Source organism: Pangasianodon hypophthalmus, chromosome 21 (assembly GCF_027358585.1).
Source record: "Pangasianodon hypophthalmus isolate fPanHyp1 chromosome 21, fPanHyp1.pri, whole genome shotgun sequence".
NCBI classification, from domain to species: domain Eukaryota; kingdom Metazoa; phylum Chordata; class Actinopteri; order Siluriformes; family Pangasiidae; genus Pangasianodon; species Pangasianodon hypophthalmus.
In genome coordinates this window covers 6978728-6992984 of record NC_069730.1, presented here as the reverse complement: position 1 = coordinate 6992984, position 14257 = coordinate 6978728, and the positions used below count along the sequence as shown (strand labels likewise).

The 14257-nt window shown below is 39.6% G+C and overlaps 2 protein-coding genes across 7 annotated transcripts; one reads left to right on the top strand and one right to left on the bottom strand.

The window, feature by feature from the left end:
• Positions 1-440: 440 nt before the first annotated feature.
• On the bottom strand, positions 441-7910 carry LOC113543138 (serine/arginine-rich splicing factor 7). 5 transcript variants are annotated; one of them, XR_004580329.2, is made up of 9 exons: positions 7732-7910; positions 5401-5642; positions 4979-5155; positions 4749-4823; positions 4046-4084; positions 3868-3912; positions 3689-3775; positions 2493-2893; positions 722-835 (listed from the first exon to the last, which is right to left on the bottom strand). XR_004580329.2 is itself a non-coding variant. In XM_034314796.2 (8 exons), exons 2-8 carry the CDS (start codon positions 5628-5630, stop codon positions 2827-2829), a joined length of 720 nt encoding a protein of 239 aa, XP_034170687.1. In that variant the 5' UTR covers positions 5631-5642; positions 7732-7910; the 3' UTR covers positions 441-2826. The 5 variants fall into 5 exon arrangements, 4 of the variants coding, with proteins under 4 accessions (XP_034170687.1, XP_034170688.1, XP_026796995.1 ...); XM_034314796.2 differs by having other exon boundaries at positions 441-2893; XM_034314797.2 differs by having other exon boundaries at positions 441-3019; positions 7732-7909.
• A 2442-nt stretch (positions 7911-10352) lies between these two features.
• chchd2 (coiled-coil-helix-coiled-coil-helix domain containing 2) lies at positions 10353-14222 on the top strand. 2 transcript variants are annotated; one of them, XM_026940919.3, is made up of 4 exons: positions 10355-10541; positions 11215-11497; positions 11649-11820; positions 13946-14222. In XM_026940919.3, exons 1-4 carry the CDS (start codon positions 10495-10497, stop codon positions 13954-13956), a joined length of 513 nt encoding a protein of 170 aa, XP_026796720.1. In that variant the 5' UTR covers positions 10355-10494; the 3' UTR covers positions 13957-14222. The 2 variants fall into 2 exon arrangements, with proteins under 2 accessions (XP_026796719.1, XP_026796720.1); XM_026940918.3 differs by lacking the exon at positions 13946-14222 and having other exon boundaries at positions 10353-10541; positions 11649-11834.
• Positions 14223-14257: the final 35 nt, after the last annotated feature.

Below are 14257 nucleotides of genomic sequence, written 5' to 3'. Positions count from 1 at the left end.
CACTGCTCTGTGATTGGACAACCATGTTCTTTTAGTTAAATTATGATTATTATTATTATTATTATTATTATTATAATATTCTGGCAACATAATGTATATAATATACGATATGAAAAAGCAGTATAAGACTACTTACAAGTTCATGATTGGGATTACCTTCTCCTCTACATTAATCAGCATTAAATGCTGAATTTGTAAATGTAAATGTAAGGATTATTGTAAATATTAAGATGTCAATATGCAATCTTCCGATCTATGTTCAACGCTTATTGTTAAATGAAGCAAAATGACAAATGTCCACTTCATGCTAAATGTATTTGCCTATGGATATGCGGACTGCGTGTGCAAATATTGAGAGTTTACATAATTTATATACACTGTATTTAAATAAGAAAGGTTCACAAGGTCTGTAAAGCCTTCCTACACTTTCAGCTCTCGTGTCATGCTAGAACTCTTTATTCATTTTTGTTCATTTCCAGTGTAAACTTACAGGCAAAACAGAAAACTCAGTACAGTCGATTTATGAGTACTATCATTCCTTTCTAATTAATATGTAAAGCAAAAATATACAAATGTCAATTTATAATTAAAGGAGGGAAATAATATTTATAGTAACAATCAATAATTTTAAGATAAACAGACATTAGAGTGAATAAATTCTTTCAGACAAGCAGAACTGAACAGATTCTATAATTATATAAGATTTATGTGAAGAAAAACAGGGCAATGGAAGCAAAAAAAAGGTGAATAAGTGATTTGGATTTAGGGATTCTTCTCCACTCGATCTTCATCAGGGGATGTGGGGCTTTTTTTCGGGCTGGGGGACCTGGAATGGCTGGAACACAGAGAAAGAGGCCTTCAGTGAGGAGAATATATATCCAAGGCTAACAAAAATCATCCATGAACTTTGCACAGCTTCAACCATATTCCTCATGGATGGCTCTTATTCCAATGTTTGAGCTTGACCTCTTTCAGTGCTGCTTGAGAACTACAGAACATGTTAAATCTAGATATAAATGGACTGTTAAACATCATGAGCTACAAATACACTGGTATTGAAAGCTTAAGAAATAAACTGAAATAAACTGTCTTGTTTAAATCTGTCACATAGTTGTGAATGTTAAACACCTGGAAAGCAGCTGAGAACTAAAAAACAAAATTATAGAAATACTCCAGCATATTTCTACTCTGACTCCTCTGCATCTGTAGGGCAGGTGTAATTACCACCCATACTGATACATTTCTCTGTGCTGAGAAAAGAACGAAAAACTGTAATCAGAAATCACTTAGAATGAAGGCCAAATGTGTGGCTGATGTTAAATGCTCTCAATAAACACTGAAATATAATTAGGGATGGACAAATCCGTAGCCTGCATGCCTGAAACAAGCAGATTCTGTCTTAGTACATTAGTTTTTTTTTTTTTTAATCCATAGTTGGTTCAACTACCAGAAAACGACAATAAACCCTACTTTTCATTTTTATTTATACTTATATTTCGACACTTACTTTACATTTATGTTTCATTTTACTTACATTTGATTTACACTGTTAAATTGGGATTTTTTCAGCTTCAAAAACTTTCTATTTTTATTTTCTTACTAGTATGTCTTAATCTATCTATCTATCTATCTATCTATCTGTCTGTCTGTCTGTCTGTCTGTCTATCATTTATCATTTGTCCACCCCAGTGTTCACCAAAATTAAGGTGACAAACACGACATAACAATATCTTACCCAGTTTGTTCTTATAGTATTATTCAAACACTAAAACAATAAAGCCAATTTGCTTACTTAGGCTTTTGTGGTATAAAGGTTTTGTGGTGTCAGTGCGAGATCAGAACCCCACAACATGAAGAATTCATGAAAGTGTTCTACAAAGATTTCTCCATAATTATTGATTGATGGAATTCACCAACTGCCCTTAGCCTTCTATTCTAAGCATATTTTGCATACACAGGTTTCTGTTCTCTGCTTAGTTACAGGGAAACGTGTTACAGACACGTACGCTACAGATGAGGTGTATAGGAAAACGCTGGAGTATTTATTAAAAGTGATGAGTTGAGAAGCAAACTGCTGCTGACTGCAACGGGGTCGAGACTGCTTCACCTAATGATAGACCATTTTAGAACCCAAGAGTGCCACCATCTCACATGAGCCATCTACAAAATGTCTAAATCCCTTATCTATTTAACAGTACCACATTATCCAGAAATTAATGTGAAAATCTCACCCAATTCATTTCTCTAAACCAGGATTAGATTGCTTAAAAAAAATAAAAAAATAATAAAAACCCACACACACGTGAAACCATGTGTGTTTCTCTTACACTTGCACACACACACTCGCACAGCTGCATACACTCACTCTCACAGGGGTGTTAATCATCACATGCTCTGCACATGTTCAGCATTAAGTAAAGGTTTACAGAGAATCTGGCTTTATTAGAACCAGGGCTCATATCAAGAAGGACAGTAACTCTTGGGTTGGTTACCTTTGCAGATAGTGGCGGAAACAACATACAGAGAAGCGACGGATGCTAGAACTCGAAGACACACTCGCAGAGGTCTTGAAGACTGATCTCTCGTCTCTCTCTTTCTCTCACACACCCTTCTCAGAAGCTAAGCATGAAGCCAGAGCTTTGAAGGAAAAAAGGGAAGGGGGGGGGGGAAGCCCAAAACTCTCAGCCCAGCATTTCTGGTCTGCAGTAGTAGTGCATGGGATGGGAGTGGGGCGGGTGGAACAACTGTTTGAGTACGCGCAGGATGCCCTTGGACGATCTCTTTAAAGCAGCGCGGCAGGAGGCTGATCTCGGGTAAGCTCTTTTGTCACCCTCCTGGAGGACGTTTAACATGGCAAGGACGAGCCCTGGTCAGTGCCATCCACTCCCGCACTCTTTAAGAAAAGACAAGAACAGCCTGCAGCAATTGGTCACCGGAGTCTGATCAAGACAGATTTGTGCTTGCTTTCTTTTTTTTTGGCCGGTGATCTCGTTCACTCTCTGTAGCTAATCAACTGGATCTGAGGGAGAAGAGAGATGAGAAGATGCCCCAAATCTTAACACCCCCCCCCCCCGACCCTCCCTCCCTTGAACAAAATCCTGACTCTTGGAGTCTTTCATAAATTGTGTGTGCGAGTTGTCTCTAGTACCTTAAGTACGACCTGACCAAGATCATCTAGACTAGGTGACCTTGAAAGTAAAAGACATTTCAGACAATGTTAGGAATTGAAATACGGAGTGGGAATGGAGGGCTGGGCCGATGCTCCCTCACTCATTTTTGGAGTGACTTAGTTAGAATCCCTCTCTACTGCATCTAATTTAACTGCCCCTGCTTCATCCATCCATCTCCATCACCAATCCGTCCATCCATGGCTGGAGCTGTGTCGTCAGACTAAAGGTCTTACCTCTTAGCTGTGCTTCCAGGACGAACTATGAAATATATAGTAGCCTATTTTTAACTAACCAAGGGATGCTATTTTTTCTGACTATGATCAACAGGTTTATCTAAGCTGACTGTCAATTCATAAACATGATAGTTTGCAATTAACTGGGGCCTTGAAGATATTCTAATTCACATAAATTACCTTCTTATGCAAGAATAATGCTTTTAGATATTTGATCAGAAGAATGACAAGGTTAGGGCAGTTATAGAAATGCAGATATGATATGGTTGGAGACCAGGAACCTACCTGCGCCTCTTAAGGCTGCGAGAGCGGGACCTAGATCTGGAGCGAGAGCGCGAAGCAGATCCAGATCGAGAGCGAGACCGAGAGCGACTGAAAAAGTATAAATCACACAGCATTCTTGCGTCAGGGCTAGGCTCACTGAAAGCAGAACGAGAAATAACAATCACAGACTGGTGTCATACCTCCGAACAGGAGTCCTTGATTTTGAGCGAGCTGGAGTGCCAGACCTTGATGGTTTTGAAAGAAAAAAAAAAATCATGTACATTACTTATTTATTTATTAATTAGGTCCAATAAAAAAATTAAGAAACCTTTAAGGTGAGTTACACCACTGTGATCTAACAGATTTCTAACCACTTACCTGCTCCTGCGTTTTGAATAAGATGGAGAACGGTACCTCCTAAGAGACAGAGAAAGAAAATGTCCATTTAATGGGGAACAGTTACTATGCTTATAGTATAATAGTGGGTTTTTTTTATAAGCACTTTGTCTTACTTCACCTACCAATGTGCCATCTTAATGCAGCCTGGAACAACAAAAGAACCTGGAAAGTTTGGGCAGTGTCATGCCACCTCTATTGCTTTTTTTCCAGTCATAGTGGCTCCCTATGTTTGCATGTTTTTCCTCCAGGTTCTCTGGATTTCTCCTAACTCTCAATAACCGGTAGGTGGTTGGCTACAATAAATTGCCCCTCAGTGTGAAAGCACCTCTGAGACTCCACGCCAGTGTATTTTTACACAGTTGTGCTAGTTTTTTTAATGTATTAATTTTCTTGTTATGAGCCTGTATTTCTAGATATGATAATAATTATAACCCTTGCCTACACTTTACATCATCAGCATAAGCTACAAGTTCTGTAAAGTATGTAGTATGACGATTATAACAATCATTCTATAGTTCTTTTGAGAGACAATCATTTTTTTTGGTTCCAGTTCTTGATCCCGCTGTACGTTTCAGGTTGTAGTGGAAATGAGTATGAACTTCGCTGTTGTATTACTGTACACATTGAGCAGATTACAGTCATTTTTGAATGCTGTGAACAATAACATAATGAAAATCCCAACCGGTTATAGCTGCGGCTTCGAGATCGTGAACGGTTGCGGCGGCTCCTTGACCTGGAGCGAGATCGAGACCGGGATCTGTAAAGGAAAAAAAAGGATAATGCACTTCTTGGCTCATAGTTCAATAAATCTGAAAAGCATTTATTGGCAAAGAAACTGTAACGGTTAGAGACACATTAGCCTTTGAAATCTGGGGGGTGGGGGTTGATGGCCGGTGTTGAAACACTTTGCACCTGCTTCGACGTCCTCGCTTGCTGAAGCGGTAGCAGTCGTAGGCATAGTGTCCCCTGTCTCCACACTGATAGCATCTATCATTTGGATCAAATGGACGGCGACTGGCTCGGCCATATCGGCTCTTCCTAGACATGCCAGTGGACAGCTCCACGCGAATACGCGATCCACCCAGTAGCCTGAAGTGTGAGGAGAAGAAAAAAAAGAAAAAAAAAAACAGATGGATGAGCCAGCATCCCCATCCTCTGGTGACAATCAGCTGCAATCTCTAAGAAAGTGCAGTGGAAATGTATCTCCTAAATTGTTCTCCAGGTAGATTTCCTCTACAAGCTCCCAAAGAACATAGATATAATATAAAGTTAAAGTCTCATAGTTACATACAAGGTTTCCTAAATTTCCAAAATGCACGTTTAAATATACTTACTTTCCATCCATTCCTTTCACTGCATCCTCTGCATCCCGGGCATCTTCGTATTCCACAAAAGCAAAACCAGGAGGGTTCCTGGCCACCCAAACGCTGCGCAAAGGGCCATAATAGCCGAAGGCCCTTTCGATTTCTCCTTTAGCAGCTCCTCCTCCCAGATCTCCCACATACACCTTACACTCCAAGTTTCTGGAGGAACTGCGAGATGATGAAGATGAGTAGTACGACATCTCTCCCTTTACCTGCACAGAAAGAAAATACTCAGATCTGCAGTGTCAGAGTGTAATAATGAAGTCAGAGCACAGGATTCCCCAACTCCAGTACTGGAGGGGCAGAGCCCGGCGCAGTTTGGTGATTCACCTGCTCGAAATCACCTGGTTCACCTCAGCAGTTATTGAGCTTCTAGGCTCTGCAAGACTATCACCAAATGTTCTGGACTCTCCTCGAACCTACACCCTTTAGCCTGTGACCCTAAAATCAATTCCGCGTCACAGGCTAATCATCAACTCTTTCAATTCGGTATCAATTCTTTCAATGCGCTCTGAGGAATTTACATCATTTTGTAGAAAACATGCGCATCATACAAAAATATCGAAGATGTTGCACACATCTGGCCTGTATGAGAGGGTGGCAAGAAGAAAGCCATTTCTCAGAAAGGTCCATCTAGAGTCCATTTTGAAGTCTGACACACCTGAAAGATTCAGCAACAAACTGGCAGAAGATTTTGTATTCAGAGGAAATCTAAGTAAAAGGTTTCGGCACAAATGGCGAAAACGTAACATCACCAAAACACCACCATCCCAACTGTGAAGCATGGTGGTGGACGCATGATGTCGTGGAGGTGTTTCTCATCCGCAGAGACTAGGAAACTTGTCAAGACTGATGGGTGGATGGACGGAGCCAAGTACAGGAAAAGTTTTGAGAAGGATCTGGAAATTAAATCTGCAAAATGTCTGAAAATGGGTCAGAAATTCATATTCCAACAGGACAATGACCCCAAGCATAAAGCCACAGCTATCATAAAGTGGCTTGCTAGGAAGAAGATCAAAGCCCTGACCTAAATCCTACTGAAAATCTTTGGAATGGCATGAAGGTTGCTGTCCATCAGTGAAAAAACAGCTCTCTCAGCTTTAACAGTTCCAAATTCTGGTGTGCCAACCTTGTGGTTCACTACTCAAAAAGACTGGGAGCTATAGTCGCTGCCAAAGGTGGGGTCCCTAGAGGACCAGTGGTCAGGCCACCACACTCTCGGCCAGGAAACCAACCCCAACCACTGGGATTGTATACGACAGTGTACTTCCAGTGCCGGTCCCTAGCCTTGATAAAATTGGGGAAGGTTGCATCAGGAAGGTTGCATCAGGAAGGGCATTCAGCGTAAAAACTGTGCCAAATCAAATACCAATGATCCGCCATGGTGACCGAAAGGTGCCAACTACTGACTCGGGTGGGGGGTATACTTAAGAAAAGAGGAAATTTCTGTTGTCAATTAAATACTTTTTAAAATTAAAATTAATACACTGCATTCACGTGTTATACTGTGTTGTTTGGATCAGGAAAAATAAGTCCTATTTTTTAAACCCATGATGCTTACAGAAACCAACAATAAAATGTACAAATTTTTGAAAGGGAGTGTATTCATTTTCTGTCCACTGTATTAAAGAAGCACTAATAAAATAAACAACCTTGAATAAATGTAAATTGAAATGTGTCTCACTTCATTAATATATATTTAGTTGTTTCTAAAACATGTTTTCAGTAAACGAAGCGAGTTAAAGAAAACCTGGCCATTAAAGAAAATGAGAAGCCACCCCAGAACTGAAACTGCGCAACGTTTGTCTATCATGTCTAACTTCAACAACAAGCTAGCAAGCTGTTATTTATAAATCGAACATATATATCGATAAACGATTAAATATCCTGCTTCTAAGACTATTTTCAAATCGTCTATTTCTCTAAACCAGCCGTGGTTATTAGCAAGCTGATTAAATTACCTAGCAAAGGATTCACAAGAGCTTTATGTTCTAGTTAAAAAGGTAGCTAGCTAGCTAATTAACTATCCTGCCAAGCAAATGTGTTAATTGTGTTAATGTGTTACTATTACTAGCTAAGGGTACTAGCTAAATGTGTTCACATTTAAAAAAAAAAAAAAAAAAAATTTTAAATATCTAACCTGATATTTTAGTTTCCTCGACTGAAAAAATACAGCTAGCTAGTTCTTCCTTATTAGCTTATAAGCTAATATGCAACACTAGCTAGCTAATTCGAAATGTAGGCTACAAGCTAAATTAGCAGGTTAGCTAAAATGATACTGTCGTTAGAAATTACTCTTACCTCTTTGTGTTAATTATTATATCCAGGTTTCCAAAATGAACATTAACAAAGTGTACACCGGAAACGATAACGACTTTGGTTTTCAAGGCTTATGAGTAGCATTAGCTAGAGATAAAGAGGAGAAGAGCTGCTTGTAGCTTTCCCGCTGCAGTGGGAGGAACAACAACAACAACACAAGAGCTTTTGGCTTCACACCATGGAGAAGGCATGGAGAGCCATTACTGCACACAAACTAATCCCATTTCTGCTAGAGATTAGTTGGATGAGTTGTGTGGTGTGATAATACAGGATTATATTTATATGTAGAGAATAAAATATGAATCTTTTGGTGCTTGGGCTGAGGTGTATCTCAGGTATATCTGCACCATAGGCGTTTATGTTCTACAGTATGTGAAGACATATTTACATATCTTCAGCATGATTAATAGTGTCTCTTTATATAGTCTTTCTTTCAGATATTCTAGTATTTTCATGCTAATTCAGTTGGGGGGTCTGGGGACTACACATATGTGTGCTATATTTCCAAGGAGGCCACATTTTCATTCATTCATTCATTCATTCATTTCCATCAAGTGCTTTATCCTGGTCAGGGTCATTGTGAATGTGGAGTCTGTCCCAGGAACCCTGGACTGAAGCTGGAATACATCTTGGATGGGACACAGGGCACATGCATCTATTCAAAATTTTATTTGTCACATACATAATTATATACAGTATATAACTTGCAGTGAAATAGAAGCCTGGCCTACTTCTCTTTAGACTGTGCATTAAATACTAAGTTCAAATTAAAATGTAAAAATCAGAAATGAATAAGAAATAAGAAATAAGATAAGCAATATGATATATATGTACAGGAATGTGCATACACTTATTCATACCTTGGAGCATTTTAAATAGCCAATCCACCAGCCACCAAGTTTTTGGTAGTTGAGAGGAAACTGGAAAACCCGGAGGAAACCCTCAGAAAGAACGTCCATAAACACGGAGGCAGTAACCCAAGCTCAGGATCAACCCAGCATCCCTGGAGCTGTGGCAACACTACCTGCTCTTAATAGCCTCTGTTTAACTGACTGAGATAGAAATTCATTATTGTTATTGTTGTCCTTATAGCCTAATTAAATCTCTCACTCGGGTATTGTTGTCCTTATAGCCTAATTAAATCTCTCACTCGGGTTTGGGTTTAAAATCTTGCAGCACTAACACTAATTTATGGCCACAAATTTATGACCAATTGCACCCAATTGGTGAACATAACATTCCAGATTTAGTCCCCCTTTGCCCTTATAATAAGCTCCACTCTTCTGGGAAGGCTTTCTTCTAGATTTTGGAGCGTGGCTGTTGGGATTTGTGATCATTCAGCCACAAGAGCATTAGTGAGGTTGGACATTGAGGTTGTGCGAGGAGACCCGGGGCGCAGTCAGCGTTCCAGTTCATCCCAGAGGTGTTCAGTGCGGTTGCGGTCAGGACTTGGTGCAGGACACTTGAGTTCTTCCACTCCAACCTTGTCTTCATGGAGCTCGCTTTGTGCACAGGGACATTGTCATGCTGGAACAGGTTTCAGCCTCTTAGTTCCAGTGAAGGGAAATTGTAATGCTACAGCATACAAAGACATACTATACAATAGAGTGCTTCCAGCTGTGTGGCAACAGTTTGGGGAAGAAACAAATATGGGTGTGAAGGTGTCCGAGGTGAAGCGTCCACATACTTTTGACATATAGGGAATTTCCTACTGTTATCCATTTTCCTAATCTAAAGTTCAATAAGTGTAAATAATAACAACTTAAATTTGGAATATAGGTTTTCATATAAGTATGAAAAATGTTTCATATCTACATTTTAACACAGGGTTCTAGGATGTAAAATTCAGGAATAATAAAACTCTAATGGCTGTAATAAATAAATATAAAGAAATATATCTGCATAATGTGAATAATATTTTAATTATTGAATTGGATTAAAAGGGATCAGTGATTATTTTACATTGGAAAAAAAAAAGGTTGCAAAATGTTTGGGAACTGAATGTATTTTTATTTAAAAAATATCAATAAGATAAATTTAAAACACTTTTTTTCTGAGATAAATTTCTCGCTTTGTTTAAAACAAGATAAAATAAAAGCAGCTGTGGCTAGGGGACTTGAATGATGTAACAGCCTGGAAAGTTCCCCGGATGAACTTTCTATCAGCTGAGTAAGAGCCGACTCTTTCGCCTCCCAAACGATTCATTGGCTTTTGTATTTATTTATTTATTTAATTTTATTTTTTTTAATTAAATTTAACCCAGACAAAGTAAAAAAAATCTGGATGCACTACAAAAGTGCATAAGCCTCCTTGCATTAATGTTATTGTATCTGCTGTATCTGTGATTCATTAAAAAGATTCGCTTTCATTTCTCCTGACAATCACTTCATACACATGCAATACGGTTAGGTACATCTTTAACAACCAGCAGTGCTACGGATCCTCACTACTCATGAACATATGCTAAAAAGAGGTTACAGTAGAAGCAATTTGATTACATTATACTCCTAGAGTCACAGTATTGCCTAAAAAACAAACGGCTCATATATGCGCGTCCACCCATGTTCAGATAAATGAGCCGACTCAAGGAATCGACTCATTCGCGAACGACACATGACTCATAGCTCTCAAGGTTGAAGGTCGGAGAAACAGAACCTGACCACAGCTAAACAGAGAGCGGAGGATACCGACATAGCGTTGCTTTAAAGCTTTAAACATTGGTTGTAAATATTTGTAACATTTAAAATGCCTAGAGGAAGTCGCAGCCGAACTTCGAGGATGGCTCCTCCAAGGTAAGATAGTCATGCTAACTTTCAACCAACCAACTAGCTAGCTTGCTAGCTTAGCAAGCCCTAGCTAAAATTATGCTAATGTCTTCGTGCCACATTAGCTATCATGCTTGTTACCTTACTCTTGCTGAGATTTTATTTAGATGCTAGATGTAAACTAATAGGTGATTAGCAAACAAAATAATGAAGTTCTTGAAGTAATATTTTAAGACCAAATGCCCACCACGTGTAATTTAATGTTATATGTAATAACAGTGCCATTTGTGAAAGTGAGTTGACTACATCAGGGGTTCCTTAAACTATTTTGTAGCTAGTATAGATTTCTTTTATGAACATCATCCAGCTATTTAAACATTAGGCACATTATTTAAACATGTAAAATGGTATAGTATCAGAAGTAGAAGGCTGTTCTTAAAAGAATCTCAGCCCTCATCCTAGTATATTAATTAAGCTCTGATTGATTAATCAGCTTCAGTGTTATTGCAGAAGTCTAATCACATTCTTACAACTAACATTGCTGACATTCAAAAGAACCTGAATGACTGAAATCTTGACAGTCCCTTGAAATATGTGCTTGTCTAATATTTCAGTAGGTTACACTGCATGTTATGGGCTGTTATTGGTTATTACGCTTGTTGCATCAGTTCTTACGTCACGCTGACCTTTATAATCACAGCTATTCCTCCCGTCCGGCCCCGCCTCCACCGGTGGCCAGAGCAGCACCTCCACCGGTGGCCAGAGCAGCACCTCCACCAGCTCCTGCACCTGCCCCTGCGTCTGCTGTGACTGCCCCTGCTGCAGCTGCCCCCAGACAGCCAGGTCTGTTTGCCCAGATGGCCAGCACTGCAGCAGGCGTCGCAGTCGGCTCTGCTGTGGGACACACCATCGGCCACGCCATGACGGGCGGCTTCAGCGGTGGCGGAAGCTCCGAGGCTGCCAGGCCTGATGTCACCTATCAGGTAAATGCATGACATGAAGAAATAACTTCATAGCCATAGGTTTATGTGGTTTATATCATTTTTTTTTTTCGGAAGAGTCTTCAGTTTTTGTTCTATCTGCCACATGCTTGTGTGTGGGTAATAAATAACATGTACTGAATGAATCCTCCAGGAGCCTTATCAGCCTCAGTACCAGCAGCAGCCCATGTATCAGCAGGAGCCAGTGCAGCAGAATCCCTGTTCATATGAGCTGAAACAGTTCCTCGAATGTGCGCAGACGCAGAGCGACCTCAAACTGTGTGAAGGATTCAGCGAGGTGCTCAAACAGTGCAGATTCTCCAATGGTACGTATTCGTGACAGGAGTCTAAGCCAGGGTCACGCTGTATGATTTTTTTGGCACGATTCAGACACTGTTATTTTGTGTGTGAATTGGATGGTAAATTTCTTCAAAAGTTGTGTAGTGTGTGCAGTTTCATGATGTGATAGACATATCAGAAGTCTAGTTAGCATCATTATTTAAAGTCTTTGCTATTAAAGTCTGCTTTGTAAGCTGTGAGCGGCGAGTTTGTCGTGAAAAACACTAGGCTGTCAATGAGGGAAAAGATGGCGACTATGTCCTACATATTTATATGACCACCTTTTTTTGTGAAGTTTCACTGCATAAAACTGCATGAACTGTTTGTCAGCATTTTCAGACTGAGGTGACTAGTGGCATCATTAGGAGTTAACTTTGGATGGCTACATGATGTAAGGACCTGCGATGTGATTTTCACCATCACATTGAGAAATTGTGTGCAGTGCATGCAGTAGTCAGAAGACAAGCCGTCTCTCGTTGTACAGCTTAAGCCTGGCTTTACCTGCTTGGGGAATAGGATGTGAGGTTCTTTCAGGTTTAAGGTGACCAACTAAAGGGGCAGTCACACTACACTTTTCATTCCATTGACTTCCATTCATATGTATGCGAGTGCTGGAGACAGGAAACACAAGCTGGTGTGAAGAAGGACTATCTCTTCCTCCCTCAGAAAGCTACTGCTTGATGGATTTATAGCCTGGGTGCCTTTCATGATGTTGCAATTGGTATTTGAAAAACGTCTTTCCATTTCCCCAAGCATGTTGTCTAAGACCGGGTCCTTGCTATCTGGTTCCACATGCTGTCCAAGTGTGGAAGCAATGATGGAATCTTTAAGATTCCTAGCTATCTGTCTGGACCGCTTTGAGATGTGAAGTGTTGCTGAAATGCCACTCTTTTCACATGTCTTAAGTATTCAAGTTTGGTGAACTCTGACCTGCGAATTTGTATCACGTGAAAACGTGTGACCAATAGAAGAATCCAAGATGGAGGAAGCACTGATTATAGCAGTGAAGCTCCTGGATTAAAGAGTGAAACTCTCCACGCTCATTCCGCGACTGGAGGATAGAGTGAACCCACAGCCTTCATCTTTGCAGACGCTGTCATCGCCGTCGTGACAATAACAGTGCAAGCACGTCGGAATCCATGATGTGTGGATTAAAAAAAACCCAATGCCTTGGCACATGATGATGTATCCGGTTGCCCTCCGTATTCACAGCACTCTCGCAAACCAAAAGTCTAGTGTGACCACAGCCTAATGAACATTTTTTTTTTCTTATTCTTTTGAAATTTCTCTTTGGTGCTTTCAGCAAAACCTTATGAAGAGAGAAATGTAAATATCTCAGAATCTTTATCAATATCAGTTCCTTTGGAGAGTTAGAAGAGAAAATAGACATTTTGAACCTGTTTAAAAACCCGACAGACATAAATTAAATATAAGAGCCAGGCATGTGTAATTGCCTTCTCGTGAAGTGAATGAGGGCCACAATCTGCACAAGTCTGAATAATTATTGTTCACAGTGCCCATGTAACCTTTAGCAAAACAATGTGTTCATACTTGAATGGTTTCTTTGAGTTTGAGCCACTTAGCAAGCAGACCTGAACCTTACATTACATACACAATAGAAAGCATTGCTTGGGTCACATTTTTTCTTTTGTGGGCGTGTAGCGACTATTCCTGTTGTCACTTGTGATTTATTTATTTATTTTTTTAGTTCAGATGAGAAACAGTAATCATTATATATATCTTCTAAAGCAAACTAGTTAAACACAAATGAAATAATGCATTAATCAGTGTGAAAATTGGTTATTGGATGTTAGGCTTTGGGCTAGCTTCATTAGCAAATTAGCAAAGCAAGCTACACTCACCAGAGGCACCACCAATTTCTGTACAGTTTTATTGTTGTAAGATTATTGCACGTTTCCTAACTGAACACTGAACAACATGGATACTTCTGTCTCCACTGAGGTATAAAGTGTGCGTTTATATTAGTTTCACCTTATTGTTTGATCATGAATTCCTTCTTACTAAAAAGAAAGAGCTCACTTGGATTGTATGTATTTAGCATGTATAATTGCAGAACTGCACACTGATCTGATCTGTCTTTTTCTTGTGTAGGTTTGCCCTGAGACTGGAATGGAGACATCGACAAGGACGCTTATTCTTAATGTACAAACATACATAACAAAGAGAACTTTAGAAATGCATAGTAGAAGTTGTATGCATTTCTTAGGGTGAAGCACTGTATGATTGTTCAAGACTTAATGTTTGATTTATATATATATATATATATATTGGGTAACTTGCTATGAATGTCAGAATTGCATAGTGTACGTAGTTTCAGAAGATCACCGAACATGTGACTGAACAAAAACACAATAAACCCTAAAACCACTGTTTCGTCTTTGAAATGGAGAGTTCTGACCGAGC